A 13,285-nucleotide genomic window follows, 5' to 3' on the forward strand; every position below is an offset into this window, starting at 1 on the left:
TTTTTTTTTTGACGATCTGAAAGAGAGAGATCGGAACAACAACACTGCGTGAGGCATATTTTATTTCCAAAACCAAAAATAAATCTTTACCGTTTGGGAGAAAGAAATAAAACGAGGTGAACTACATCATTATTGATTATTCCGGTTACATTCACTCTTGATTTCAGCTGCTTATACGATAGAAAAATACTTCTTTTCTGCTGCCGTGAAGTACGAATTCAGTTTAAAGAAAAGTATTCAGAAAGAACATAAAAATCCAAATAGAATCACTTGAATGTTGTCAAACCAAAGTAAAATTAAATAAAGCATAAACATTCATTATTCACATTAGTAACAAACAGAGGCTTAAATAAAGTTTCCATCAGAAATAAGGTAAAAGGATTAGGTTGTTGGCACGTGTAAAAAAAAAAAAAGAGGGTGTGTGTCGGTGATGACGCTGTGAAGAACGAGTTCAGGGTGCGTTGAGGACGGCCTGCAGGTCTCCAGGCAGCGAAACGATGACGGAGGTTATAAAAGCGTCCAGTTTGTCCAGAACGCCATCTTTTACCTGCAGCTGCTGCCTGCGAGCTCTCACCTGCAAGACACAGCCCGGGGGTGAAAATAGCTCACAGGTCACAAACAGCAGCTGTTAAACTTTAAATAAAAAATTTTTTTAAAAAGGACGTCAGGACCACTGGGAGGTGACAAATGAGCTCACCAGCTTCTCCCGGAGCTTCAGGATCAGATCCACGATCTCCACCTCCGACTTGTCTTTGGTCCAGCCCAGCAGGTCCTGAAAGAGGGACGCCACATCCTGTCCTCAACTAGTTGGAACTGCTTCATGCATTAATTTGGACTGCTTTAAAAAAACAAACTCGTTTTTTTTTTTACTAGTCCTGTCCAAAATTAACGTGTCAATTTTGGCGATTAATTTACTCGTTAATAAAATTAATGCAGTTTTTATAGGTTTTTTCACCCAAAGCCGATAGAAAGTTATTTAAAGATAAACCCTGTGTGTCGAGTCTACATTAGTTCCAATATTTCCCATAAATATGCATTAAAAGCTTGTCTTTACTGGAAAAAAAAAACGTGATTAAGTACAGAAAACTGCAATTAATTAGTTTTGATTTGTTTTAATTGATTAACAGCACTAGTTCCCCCCCCCCCCCCCCCCCCCCCCCCCCACTAGTTTCAACTGGATTTAAACTAGTTTGGAATAGTTTATAAACCAACTCATTTCAACACTCATTTAGACAGTTTCTCAATTTTTGTGCTGATTTGAACTTTTTTTTTTTATAATAACCTGGTTTAAGACAAGATAAGATAAGCCTTTATTGATCTCACAAAGGAGAAATTTGCTTGTTACATTCTATTAAGGACACTCGTGAGTAGGAAAGACAAGAAATGTGCAAAGAATAGAGGTATCTTGTATACAATTACTATCAAGAACTCTTAAGGGCCAAAAGTATTTACAGTAGAAGTAATAAGTAAAATAAAATAGGACTAAAATAAAAGTAAGATAAACATCACAGACTATAATAAAGTATAATAAATTCTAAGGGGAGCAAAGTATACGGTAAGATGAAATGCAAGGAAATTAAACTATGATTGGGGGTGGGGCAAAGTGTAGAATAAAAGTACAATAAACTAAACTATCGTAAAAAATAATACCAGTGTTGGCAGGGCAAATAGTCAATTAAGTGACGTAGATAACATTAATTTAGACATATTTTATATCTTTAAACTGGTTGTAACACAAATTCAAAGTAGTTCCAGGTGTGTGACAAGTTCCAGATGTGGACTCACGGCATCACAGATGACCTCCAGGTGGAGACTCTCCAGCTTCTGCGTCATCTCTTTGTGCCGCTGCCGGTACCAGCCGTCAAAGTTCGGAGACCTGAAGAACTTCCTGCGGGACAAAAAGGGGGGGTTTAAACCAATTCGACGGCCCCCTGCTGGCGACTCCCACCTGTCGGGGACTCACCTGTACAGTCCCATCCAATCGCCTTTGAGCAGCGAGGTCAGCTGGGGGCCGGTGTGGTCCAGAGTGGACATGAACTCCTCCTGGCTGAAGGGCCGGACCTGAGGCGGCGTCTGAAACCGACAGGAAGGGGGGCGTGAGCAGGGAGTCGCGGCGACCGCCGTCGCCGGGAAGTAGCGACGTCACGGTTTTTTTTTTTACCTTCCAGGGCGTCACGGACCTCTGCAGCGGCATCAGGCCGGCCATGTAACGCTCCTGTAAGACCAGACGGAGGGATTACTGCGGCCACTGCTCAACCTCCGACAGGAAGGGCTGTCACCGCTGGTTACTGACCGGTTACTATTAGTTAATGACTTTAAATACTGGCTACGGTGGTTAGTACTAGTTACTGCTGGGTTCTGCTGACTACTGACTAACTACGGCAGGTCAACCTTGTCTAGTTGTTTGAGAGTCTTTATCAGCAGTGAGATCAATCCCTGCGAGCTGATTGGCCGATCCTCACCAGTGGGATGATGAAGCTCTGCGTGAGCTCTAACAAATGTCTCCTGAGGATGGCGCTCTGAGCCTCCGATGGCCTCTTCCTCTGGATGCCCTGCACACACGCACACACACAAACACACAACAATAAATAAATAAAAACAATAAACCATTTACGGCTCCATTTCAATTAAGTATTTGACTTTAGACATGCATTTATTGGTTTGTTTGCATATAATTTACCAACCATTGACCCGAATCGCAGGAAATTTTAAGGGATAATTCGTTTTTCCATTAACGCTTGAGAGCGACTGGGTCAAAGGTCGAGGTCACGAAAAGGTCAAAAACGTGTTTTCATCATAACAGTCAGTTCTAATGCGATTAATGTCAAAGCAACGGCAGAATGCTCTATTTTCAATTCCCCTCCCTTTTCCACCGTGATAAATGTGGCTAACTAAGTCCACTAAGTGACCGTTGTATTTAAGATTAAGAATTTAAATGATGAAACATGTAATTGTACATTCTAATTCGATTTGACAGCCTTTCATAGACATTTTTAGTACAAGAAATGTAAAACGATACCTGGTTTGTTCTTATTAGTTTGTGTTTCTCACAACAACATTAACCTAATTTTCCTTGAAGAGGTTTCTTTGTTTTTGAAAAATGTTAATATAATCAAACCTTCCACTTGTTCCTGCTCACACACACAGAAGGTGGACGCACGGAGGCGCTTGGTTTATTCACCTTCAACAGCCGCTTGATGAGGATCTTATCTTTGTGTAGGAACGTCTTGTAGGCCGTGTAGATCCCTGCAAACACAGTCAGTGTTCACACACACACACACACACACACACACACACACACACACACAAACACGTGTGAGATTTGCTCTGTGACGTCACACAGTGTGGCAGAAGGGACGTCACCTGGTTTGGTGTCCAGCGTCTTCAGCTTGGACAGTTTCTTCACCTTCACCTGTTTGGGCAAATCACCTGGAGGGACCGGAGGAAACGGACCGTCAGAGAATCAAGTCAAACATTTCAGAAGAAGAAGGAGGAGGAGGAGGAGGAGAAGAGGAAGAGGAAGAGAGGAGGAAGAGAAGAAGAAGGAGGTGGAGGAGGAGAAGGAGGAAGAAGAGAAGAAGAAGAGGAAGAGGAAGAAGAAGGAGAAGAAGAGGAAGAGGAGGAGGAGGAGAAGAAGAAGGAGAAGAAGAGGAAGAGGAGAAGAAGAAGGAGAAGAAGAGGAAGAGGAGGAGGAGGAGAAGAAGAGGAAGAGGAGAGGAAGAGCAAGAAGGGGGAGGAGAAGAGGAAGAGAAGAAGAAGAGGAAGAGGAGGAGGAGGAGAAGAAGAGGAAGAGAGGAGGAAGAGGAAGAAGAAGAAGGAGAATGAAGAGAAGAAGAGGAAGGAGGAGGAGGAGAAGGAGAAGAAGAAAGGAGGCACCTGCCATCCTGACGTCCCCCAGCCGGAGGATGTGAGGCCAGCTCTGGAAGGTCTTGATGAAGAACGGGTTGGTGACGCCCAGGACCACGTTGGGTCTAAGGAACACACACACACACACACACACACACACACACACACACACACACACACACCTGATGACCGTCCCTGAGGACAAACCTCACCGCGTGCAGGTGTTTGCAGGTGTGTCATGATGGTGTGTTAGAGGTGCGAGTCTCACGGTGCCTGTGTCCTGGTGGTGTACTCTCGGAACTCGCTGTCATGGATGGTGAAGTACGGACGGAAGTCGCAGCAGAACCTCAACGGGCTGATGGAGCTGAGGGGGGACACGGGACGCCGTTACCGCGGACAACCGCCACTCGCCGACCGGCTCAAGACTAAAAGAGATAAAAAAGCCCTGAGGTGCGTTACCCGACGAGCGCCAGCACCGTCTCGGAGGAGGCGGCGGGAGACGGCGCCATGATGACCAGCGGCTCGCCGAGCAGCGTGAGCTCCCAGAGCGTCTGCAGGTGGATCAGGACGGACTGGAAACACCTGAGACCGCGAGGCGTTCTGCAGTTACCACGGCGATACCGAGCAAACTCCACGACAACGTCGTCATGGAGACGGAGGCTCGAACACACACGAGAGACGGGCGAGACTTAAAAAAAAAAAAAAAAGGGAGAGACTTCCTGTTGACGCACCTGAACAGGTCCAGCTCGTGGATGGTCGGCAGCAGAGTCGGAGCGGGCAGCAGGTTCTAACGACCCAAAAAACAACTTTTAAACAATCTTTCGTCGAGGTAGACGATGGAGGACGGCGACGGGAGGACGACTCTGACCTCTTTGGCCGTCTGCCTCACTGGACTTCCTCCCGGTTTGTCCGACTTGGAAGGAATTCTCACCTGAAACGTTAAAAAAATAAATAAAATAAACATAACCTCGTCCTGGATCTGTGAAACTCCGCCCCACGCCGTCCCACCTGTAACACGGCGCCCATGACGGGCAGGCTGACGGTCAGTCCGGGCTCGGGCGAAGGCCACTGGTCGATCTCGCTACACACTGCGAGGAGGCGGGGGCACAAAGCAACACGGTGAGGAAGCCGCGCCGCGATTGGTCCGGATGGCTCTGATGTCGGCGTGATGTCATCACCTGCTTCCAGACACGGCTCCAGTTTCTCGAAGAACTCCGGCGCGACGATCTGAAGCAGCGAGTGGAAGAGGTTGGTGTACGGCAGCCTGGACACCAGCACCAGGGACTGAAACGAGAGACGTCGTCGTCGTCGTCATGGAAACGCCGCGTTGTCGAGCTCGGTTTCCCTACGAGCAAGCGTGTGTCAGAGTCTGACCTTCTGGAAGTATCCTCTCTTCACGGAGACATCCTTCACTTGTCTGAAATAGACGTAACCGAAGAAATGCGACGTTTCACTCTGCAAAGAAAAAAAAAAAAAACAAACCCAAAAAAACTCAGGTGTGTCGGCGTGAGGTCACATGACCGGCCTGCGGCAGCCGGCCTCACCTGCAGGGTCGCCGGGGCGTCTCGGTTGTAGACGTCGTCTCTGGACCCCGACGCTCTGCGACCGACCGACTGGCGCAGCCTGAAGCTGAACTGCGTGTCACCGAGGCATCCTGCGGAGGCAAAACATCATGTGACCTCTGACCCCCTTCCCCCCCTCACAGCACCACGGCACGAGCTTACCTGAGTATGAATCTGGGAACGACAGGTAGCAGATGCTGGTTTTCTGTGAACAAACCGCAAGAAATAAGCAGGAATCAGGAATAAGAGGAATATTAATTAATATATTAATGATTTTTTTTTTTTTTTAATGGACGCTTAATATAAATGTACCTCTTTTTCAGTCAGTTTCACATCTTGGGGGTAAACCAGCTGCAAACACACACAGCAGAGAGTGAACATTTCGCACCAAACTCCTCAATATCACTTTTTTCTTTTTTCTTTGTCACTTCACCTCAAACACCCATTTAAATTCTGATTTAAAGTTTGTCTTCTAAAATCAGAATAAACAAGCAAATTGCATTCACATAAAAAAATAATTATTTGACCGTTTTTCTGAACTAACAAGATAACTATCTCATAATTATGAGAAAAGGTAAATTATGAAACAAAATTTACAGTTTTTCTGAATTCTTAATGGTTTTCTGAAAAAATTCAATTTAAAAAATCTGTTTTTCTTAATGAATGAGATTATGTTTATCTGAACAGCAGATTTCAACCCCATCTCATTAACTCAGAAAAACAAAGTCAACTATTTGTAACACTTTGTAACAATGTTTTTCTCATATCTATGGGAACATTATCTCAAAAAAGGGTAGACTTTTATTTTTTCATGTGAACGTAATACACAGAATTGTAAAAAAAATTACTAAATGTTTACTTCAGTTCACGGTCACCGCAACACAACCTATTATCAAAATAATTTATAATATATTAAATTATGATCATTCTATAGCTCTATATTTATCCAAGAAACATATAACATCTGAACTTTTAGAACTAACACACAGTGTTAGTGTAAATCTATCAATACCGAATTAGAAAGGTGACTGTTGTTGTGTTTTGTGTATCTTAGATGTTCATGTACAAGCTTCCACGTGTCTCCAGGAGTAAAAGAAATACTGAATTTAATGTTTTGTAAACGGAGTCTGGGGCGCACTGACCGGTGATTCGGATTAACTGGACTCCCTGTTAACTGGTGACCTACTCTTCCTTTTGGGGTCTGTCGTTGCCACGAGTAACAGCTATGCTAAAAAGAAATTCACAAAAGGTACGGAACTTTGACATAGCGCAGTTAAACTGTTTGTTTTGTTTTGTTTTTTTCAACAAGTGCTGTTAGCAGCAGCGAAAAGGGTACATCGGACTCTGGTTGGCAGGGACACCAGTAAATCCGAAACACCGGCAGATTTTCAGACATTTAAGGTTTTATTAAGTCTGATTTGGTTTGAATTAGCCTGCACCTCATTCCCCTCCCCCCTCTCTGCTCCTTCTCCTCCTCTTGTTCCTCCTCCTAACTCCTGTTTTTTTTTGTTTGTTTTTTTTTTTAAATGTAATACTCCGCATCCACCTGCTCCTGGTGCTGATGCTGCTGTGCTAACGATGCTAAGCTAACGCACCTCGATGGCTTGTCCGAGCTCCAGGTCGAACGTGACCACGCACACGCACTCCAGCCAGGCGGAGAAGCGCGTCCACGGCGCGCGGCCGCCCGCGTCGCCCTCCGCTCGGGGAGAACCGGGACCGTCAAACGGATTCATCGCGACCGGATCAGAACACCGACGCCTCCGCGGTACGTCGCCCGGTTCTCCATCACACATTAAAAGTCCAGCTGGTGTGCCGACTCGAGACGGAGGCCTCAGAGAGCCCCCTGCTGAACGTCCATGGAACTGCGACACACTTAATATACATGTATAGAATATATCGAAATATAATCACTCCAGCAAACATTCAATTTATATTTTATTTTATCATCGTTATTAATTATCCTTATTAATGGAGGGTTGGTGCTCTGTTTTTTGTTGTTGTTTTTTTTAAAGTGATGTTTGTCCTTCTGGCTCCGTCACACGAGGACGGCAAAAAAAAACATAATTAAGTTGTTATTATTGCCGTTGCTGTTTTTGCTGTTGCTCTTGTTGTTGTGGTGGTAATTTCAATAATATTCACTTTAATTGTAGAATCTCTCGCTGTGACTGTTCGTCTTGTTATGAAAGGGCCGGCCCGGAAGTCGCGGGCAGCGTGCTTCCGGTACCCCGGTGTCTGGTCCCGGTGCTCCGCCGGTCTCCTCCTCAGTCAGTCGGCGGCGTCTCTCCGGTGTCGATCGCGTCGTCATGTCGGACCCGTGCTCCTCCTCCTCGCTCTCCAGGTGCGTCACGCGCCACCTCAACCTGCAGCTGTGTGTGGACTTCGAGCGGCACGTGCTCCGCGGGAAGGTCGCGCTCACCGTGGAGGCTCTGCAGGACCGACTCACCGAGCTGGTAACATCCCCCCCCCCCCCCCCCCCCCCCCCGACCGTAGCCCCGAGGGGCCGCCGGGTCCCGTTATAGGGCTGCGATGCAGCAAATAACACGTTCCGATGAAACGTTCGAGAAATTAAAAGAAGGAATGTGACCCAGATGGCCTGGATTTGGTCTGAATCCTTCAGGTTTAGGGGTGTAAAGAATTCTAAGGTCTGTTTTGGGGGTTTTATTATAAAGAGTCTGGCTCAAGAGAGTCTGGATCTTTTGTAAATTGGTTTAAAGAGCGTTTTGAATAAATCTAGGATCTGGTCCATAGACTGGTGTGACAAAGTCCAGTTTATTTGAATGGGTTGGGAATGGATCTGCCTCAGAGTCTGGTCTGACAAACTGTTTTTTTTTTTTTTATTATTTAATTCATAGAGTTTGGTTCTGGATTAGAAAGTCCTGCTGTAGTTGAAAGAGGCTCGGTCAGGTTCAAAATGTCTGGTTGTGGTATGATGAATTTGGGTGTTTTTAAAGAGTCTGTCAACATTTTTGATAAATGAATCCAGTTGTCTTTACAGGTCTAAAGATCAAGAGTTCAGACGGAGACTGAAGAACGTTAACGAAACAGTCCGGATGTTTTAAAGAATCCAACGAATCCGAGTGGAGCTCGGATTGCAAATCAAGTTGAAAATCTTGGATTATTAATGAGGACTTGCGATCCTGACACTTTGCCCCCGTCGTTTATCAGAATGAACCCGATAATAAAGCCCCACTACCTGGATAATAAACGGTGAGCTAACACGACCTTTAAATCTGACTGGACTCTTTGATTCCCAGTGAACGTTGAAGACAGAATCTGCGCCTGCAGCAGGTGTTTCACTTTCGTATTTTCAAATAAAAGTTGTGGAATGTTTTCGAGTCAGTTTAAGAGGGAACCTCCTCCCAGCTGAATAAACATCCGCTTCGAAATCAGTCTCGTTGCTTGCGCTCAGTAAGTACCTAACAAGTACGATCAGATAACATCTGGTGCTAGGTGAGGGTTTATCAGCAGGTCGTCTCCATCGTGGAGCGCCGACACGCCACGCGAGACGCCGCACTTCGATAACGCCGCGGCGTTTATCTGCCCGCAGACTTTGGACACCAGCAACTTGACCATCGTCTCGGTGTCGGCCAACGGGCAGCCGGCCCGCTTCAGCCTCGGCCCCAAACACAGCTTCAAGGGGGCGCCGCTGGACATCACGCTGCCCTTTGACCTGTCCAGGTGACCGTCCCCCCCCCTTACTCTCGTCCCCGCGGATCTCGCGGTACAAACCGACTGAGCTGTGTTTTCCCACCAATCAGAGGGCAGCATGCCATCGTGGAGGTGACCTATGAGACGTCGCCGTCAGCGACGGCGCTGCAGTGGCTCACGCCCGAGCAGACCGCCGGGAAGAAGCAGCCGTATCTGTTCAGCCAATGTCAGGTGAGGCCCCCCCCCCCCCCCCCCACTTCCTGTTTTCACAATCGACAGTTGAGCCACTAAACTGTGAAATCTTGGTCAAATTTGACTTTCAACATAAAAAAAGAAGAAGAAGAATCTTTCTACAACTTCTTGTTTCTCGCTTAACTCTCAAACAACAATTGTATTTATTGTTTGAGTAAGAATTAAAACCGACCAATCCAGTGACATTTTGTTTCCCCTGCGTTTTGTCTGACAGGCTCATCACTGCAGGAGTATGATTCCCTGTCAGGACAGCCCGTCCGTCAAACACACCTACTACGCTCAGGTAACACACAAGCTGATCGTTCTGGAGTGTGTGTGCGTGTGTGTGTCTCTCTCTCTGAGGTGTGTGTGTCTATCTGTCTCAGGTGTCTGTCCCAAAGGACCTGGTGGCGGTGATGAGCGCGGTGAGGGACGGACAGGAGGTGGACCCTCAGGACAATGGTCGTATCGTCTACAGGTTCAGGCAGCCGGTGAGCGGAGTCTCCTCATTATTCTTGTTTTATATATATATATATATATATAATTTTTGGCATCACCATCTGAGCTCCTCCTCTTTGACCTTTGACCCCAGGTGCCTATGCCATCCTACCTGATCGCCATCGTCGTGGGAGCTCTGGAAAGCAGGTATTGAGACTCTCCTGGGCCCTCGAGATCGTCACGTTTCCCCGCAGCCGGTTGACGGTGTCTCTGTGGTCTGATTGGACAGGGAGATCGGTCCCCGGTCCAGAGTCTGGTCCGAGAAGGAGTACGTGGACAAAGCCGCGTTCGAGTTCTCCGAGGTGAGTCCACTCGCTCGTGTTCCCGGGCGGGGCATCCCCACTCGGCGCCGTTTAAACGCCTTTCATGTTCCAGACGGAGAACATGCTGAAGACGGCCGAAGGCCTGGCCGGACCGTACGTCTGGGGTCAGTACGACATCCTGGTCCTGCCGCCGTCTTTCCCTTACGGGGGGATGGAGAACCCGTGTCTGACCTTCGCCACGCCAACGCTGCTGGTAAAAAAAAAAAAAACGCACGTCGTGGACGAGGTCACCGCGGCGCCGTGTTAACGCTTACTGTCGTTCTCTTTACAGGCTGGAGACAAATCGCTGTCCAACGTGAGTAACGTGTCCTAGACGCACAGGATGTACTCTTGATACATGTCAAGTCTCATGTAACCATGTTCCACACATGTGGTGTTGGTTTTATATACGCGTGTGGTACATACGTGGTTAAAAGACGTTACACGTGTTGTTCAGGTGATCGCCCACGAGATCTCGCACAGCTGGACTGGGAACCTGGTGACCAACAAGACCTGGGAGCACTTCTGGTATGCGCTCCGAGGACAACACGGAAACGAACTAAATTTGACTATTCAAAGTTCTCCCACACTGAGCATTGTGTTGGTGTTCAGGCTGAACGAGGGCCACACCGTGTACCTGGAGAGGATGATCGGCAGGTGTCTGGAGAGCGAGCAGTTCAGACAGTTCAAGGCCATGGGCGGCTGGAAGGACCTGCAGGACTCGGTGAGAACCCGAACCCGATTAGACCCCGGTCCTTCCCCCCCCCCCCCCGGTGCATGATCTCACCTGGGACGTCTTTGTCCAGGTGAACACGTTCGGGGCCAACAACCCTCTGACCAACCTGGTGCCCAGCCTGCAGGACGTGGACCCCGACGACGCCTTCTCCTCCGTGCCCTATGAGAAGGGGTTCGCTTTGCTGTACCACCTGGAGGAGCTGCTGGGGGGGCCCGGTAACACCCCTACACACACACACACACCTGTCCACACCTGGCTCTTGTCCTCCCGCTGACCCGCCCGTCCCCGTCTTCACCAGAGGTCTTCATGGGTTTCGTGAAGTCGTACATCCAGATGTTCGCCTACAGCAGCGCCACCAGCGAGGAGTGGAAGGACTACCTGTTCACCTACTTCAAAGACAAGGTGGGAACACCCGGATGCTCGTTGGAGGGGGGGGTGGGGGGTCAGTACGAGTCACTAGTCCAAACCGCGGCCGTCTCTCCCCCAGGTGGACGTCCTGAACAAGGTGGACTGGAACGCCTGGATGTTCACGCCCGGAATGCCTCCCGTCAAGCCGCAGTAAGTCCACACACCTGGGGGGGGGGGGTCTGCGAGAGACCAGACCCGCCGGGGCTCAGATACTTTACTTGCTCTTTGGATTTTCAGGTACGACACCACGCTGGCAGACGCTTGCATCGCTCTGAGTCAGAGGTGGATCAAGGTGAGACCCGAACCCGGTCTGAATTGTTGCTCCAGTTGGTGTCGCGTTAAAGGTTCAAGCCCCTCGTCTTCTTCCTCCCCCCTGTAAGGCCAAGGACCAGGACCTCAATGGCTTTGAGAAGTCCGACGTGAAGACGCTGTCCTCCCACCAGCTCATCGAGTTCTTGTCCCTGCTGCTTCAGGAGGTACAGACCCGGTCCGCCGGACGAGTTCATTAGGACTCGCCACAGTCCGCATCGGTTCAAATCTGACCCTCTACGATCCACGATGAGCTCTGTGGACACATTCAAAGTCTGTCCGTCTCAGTCCACTTCCTGCTGCCTGCCCACTGACTTCCTGCTCCCCCCCCCTCCCCTCCAGGATCCGCTCCCTCTGGCCCACGTGCAGAAGATGCAGGAGGTTTACGATCTGAACTCCTACATGAACTCGGAGGTTCGCTTCAGGTGAGTGTCCTCCGGTCCGGCGACGCCTCCTCCTGCTGGGGAGCTCCATGCTGATTGGCTGCACCCCTCCCCCTCCCCCTGCAGGTGGCTCCGTCTGTGCGTGCGGTCCAAGTGGGAGGAGACTGTTCCCATGGCGCTGAAGATGGCGACGGAGCAAGGCAGGATGAAGTTCACCCGCCCGCTCTTCAGGTGGCTTCAGGACCGAGCCCCAGTTGGGTTTTCAACACTCAATCCAGACGAACACTCTTAACGTCGTCTCTGTCGTTTTTTTTATCTCCCCCAGGGAAGTTTACAACTTTGACAAGTATCGAGACGAAGCCGTCCGGGTGTTCGTGGCGAATCGGGCCGCGATGCACCCGGTCACCTCTGGACTGGTGTCCAAAGACCTGAAGGTGGACGCCAGCAACGGCAGCAGTCGGTGAAACCAGGATCCCCTGAAACAGAGTTCCAGTCTGTCAAACCAGGAAGACACCAGACTGTAAAACAATGTAACTGGTTCCAGACTCCAAAACACGAGAAGTTCTCTTTAAAAGCAGCCTGTAAAACCGACTCTATACCTTCAGCATTGGTATTCTCTCTGTCAGGTTTCTCTTTCTTCCTTCTGATTAAAATTGAGTTGTTTTCCCTCAAAGTGCCGTCCTTCTGTCCACGTCGGAGCTCACGATTCGCTTCGGCGTTATCCGGTGTGGTCGTCTCCAAGGTTACAATTTCACTGAAGTCCCGGGGCCTCATATACAAGACCTTGCGTAGGGTTCCCGCTTAAAAATGTACGAGCGCCCAAAAGCAGAAAACTCTTTCTATAGGTCACAGTCCACCTGGGCCCGGTTGTTCAAAACCCCGTTATCGATTAATAAGCGTAATTATGACTTAATTGAGCATTTGCTGCAGCAGCTTCTTGTCAATGGTTTCTAAATGTCTCTCCTTGGAAGAGCGAACGTCGAGATTATACAACAACAGAGCTGAGTTTATGTAATCCAGGGAGTGAAGACATGAACCAACCTCTAGATGTTTGTCGTTCCCCTTTTTCTCCGCCCGACTCTTCTGTCGACACACCGGAGAACACAAACCTGCACACTTACACACACACACAAAAGGTTCTTTTGAAAGAAGTGTAGAAACAAGATTGGATTACAAATCTAAATAAACCAATGAAACATGCACCTCCGAACATCACGGAGCTTAAAAAAAGAAACATGAAGCCTGTTTTCCGGTCATACGAGCTTCATTTTCCCCCATGAAATGGTAAAATGTTTCAAAGTTCATGGAATCGTAATACCTCCTGTGTGACCTGCAGGTGGCGCCCTCACATTTTAGAAGGAG

At 48.5% G+C, this 13,285-nt stretch overlaps 2 protein-coding genes across 2 annotated transcripts; one reads left to right on the forward strand and one right to left on the reverse strand.

Moving 5' to 3' along the window:
* Window positions 1–45: 45 nt before the first annotated feature.
* On the reverse strand, window positions 46–7,186 carry dennd6b (DENN/MADD domain containing 6B). The gene is made up of 20 exons (XM_080518199.1): window positions 7,004–7,186; window positions 5,721–5,759; window positions 5,571–5,613; window positions 5,391–5,500; window positions 5,221–5,301; window positions 5,025–5,130; window positions 4,855–4,934; window positions 4,715–4,777; window positions 4,578–4,633; window positions 4,306–4,428; window positions 4,115–4,210; window positions 3,877–3,971; window positions 3,364–3,429; window positions 3,182–3,246; window positions 2,463–2,552; window positions 2,162–2,215; window positions 1,964–2,073; window positions 1,786–1,888; window positions 698–772; window positions 46–574 (listed from the first exon to the last, which is right to left on the reverse strand). Exons 1-20 carry the CDS (start codon window positions 7,139–7,141, stop codon window positions 452–454), a joined length of 1,716 nt encoding a protein of 571 aa, XP_080374325.1. The 5' UTR covers window positions 7,142–7,186; the 3' UTR covers window positions 46–451.
* Window positions 7,187–7,642: 456 nt separating this feature from the next.
* lta4h (leukotriene A4 hydrolase) lies at window positions 7,643–12,579 on the forward strand. The gene is made up of 19 exons (XM_080518198.1): window positions 7,643–7,858; window positions 8,956–9,086; window positions 9,167–9,287; window positions 9,523–9,591; window positions 9,674–9,778; window positions 9,880–9,932; window positions 10,015–10,087; window positions 10,161–10,301; window positions 10,380–10,403; window positions 10,545–10,615; window positions 10,700–10,811; window positions 10,894–11,038; window positions 11,122–11,225; window positions 11,311–11,381; window positions 11,469–11,523; window positions 11,612–11,707; window positions 11,883–11,965; window positions 12,050–12,154; window positions 12,249–12,579. Exons 1-19 carry the CDS (start codon window positions 7,712–7,714, stop codon window positions 12,385–12,387), a joined length of 1,845 nt encoding a protein of 614 aa, XP_080374324.1. The 5' UTR covers window positions 7,643–7,711; the 3' UTR covers window positions 12,388–12,579.
* Window positions 12,580–13,285: the final 706 nt, after the last annotated feature.

This window comes from Blennius ocellaris (genome assembly GCF_963422515.1).
Source record: "Blennius ocellaris genome assembly, chromosome: 22".
In the NCBI taxonomy this organism is placed as follows: domain Eukaryota; kingdom Metazoa; phylum Chordata; class Actinopteri; order Blenniiformes; family Blenniidae; genus Blennius; species Blennius ocellaris.

What these genes read in the sequence shown, in the direction of transcription:
- lta4h (XM_080518198.1), top strand. Translation starts at nt 7,712, where the DNA reads ATGTCGGACCCGTGCTCCTCCTCCTCGCTCTCCAGGTGCGTCACGCGC. An exon ending in AGGACCGACTCACCGAGCTG is followed by an intron (nt 7,859 to 8,955) that starts GTAACATCCCCC and finishes ATCTGCCCGCAG; the next exon opens with ACTTTGGACACCAGCAACTT. An exon ending in GTGGGAGCTCTGGAAAGCAG is followed by an intron (nt 9,933 to 10,014) that starts GTATTGAGACTC and finishes CTGATTGGACAG; the next exon opens with GGAGATCGGTCCCCGGTCCA.
- dennd6b (XM_080518199.1), bottom strand. Translation starts at nt 7,141, where the DNA reads ATGAATCCGTTTGACGGTCCCGGTTCTCCCCGAGCGGAGGGCGACGCG. An exon ending in AGAGAGGATACTTCCAGAAG is followed by an intron (nt 5,131 to 5,220) that starts GTCAGACTCTGA and finishes CTCTCGTTTCAG; the next exon opens with TCCCTGGTGCTGGTGTCCAG. An exon ending in AGAGCTTCATCATCCCACTG is followed by an intron (nt 2,216 to 2,462) that starts GTGAGGATCGGC and finishes CTGGTCTTACAG; the next exon opens with GAGCGTTACATGGCCGGCCT.